Genomic DNA, 301 nt, shown 5'->3' with positions numbered 1-301 from the left:
GGCGAGTGCGGTTAACGTGTGCCAGATCGCGGGGCTGCCACTTTCTTGGTGTGGCTGGGGTGGTGGCACGTCTGTGTGTCCATCCACCCCCACACACACCCCGTGTCCCCCTCCTGCGGGGTGGATGCTGTCGTCAATGGTGGTTCTTGTCGATGCCACGGTGGCATGCCCGGATTCCCCCGCGGAGAGGCGAGGGTCAGGCCTGGTGGCGTGGGGGGTACGACCCCCTTCCCACCCCCATGCCGAATTCCTGGAGCCACCCCCGGGGCCTCTGTGGCTGGGGAGGGGGGGCTGGGCCCCG

General features: G+C 69.1%; 1 protein-coding gene across 1 annotated transcript in view; it reads left to right on the top strand.

Moving 5' to 3' along the window:
- The first annotated feature begins 165 nt into the window (after positions 1–165).
- CLDN19 (claudin 19) overlaps positions 166–301 on the top strand; it is a 4,862-nt gene continuing 4,726 nt past the window's right edge. The window contains exon 1 of the mRNA XM_009889843.1: positions 166–217. Coding sequence (XP_009888145.1) covers positions 166–217 — 52 coding nt within the window. The remainder of the gene's footprint in view (positions 218–301) is intronic.

This window comes from Charadrius vociferus, unplaced genomic scaffold, assembly GCF_000708025.1.
Source record: "Charadrius vociferus isolate BGI_N301 unplaced genomic scaffold, ASM70802v2 scaffold727, whole genome shotgun sequence".
NCBI lineage: Eukaryota > Metazoa > Chordata > Aves > Charadriiformes > Charadriidae > Charadrius > Charadrius vociferus.
This window is presented reverse-complemented; position numbering and strand designations above follow the sequence as displayed.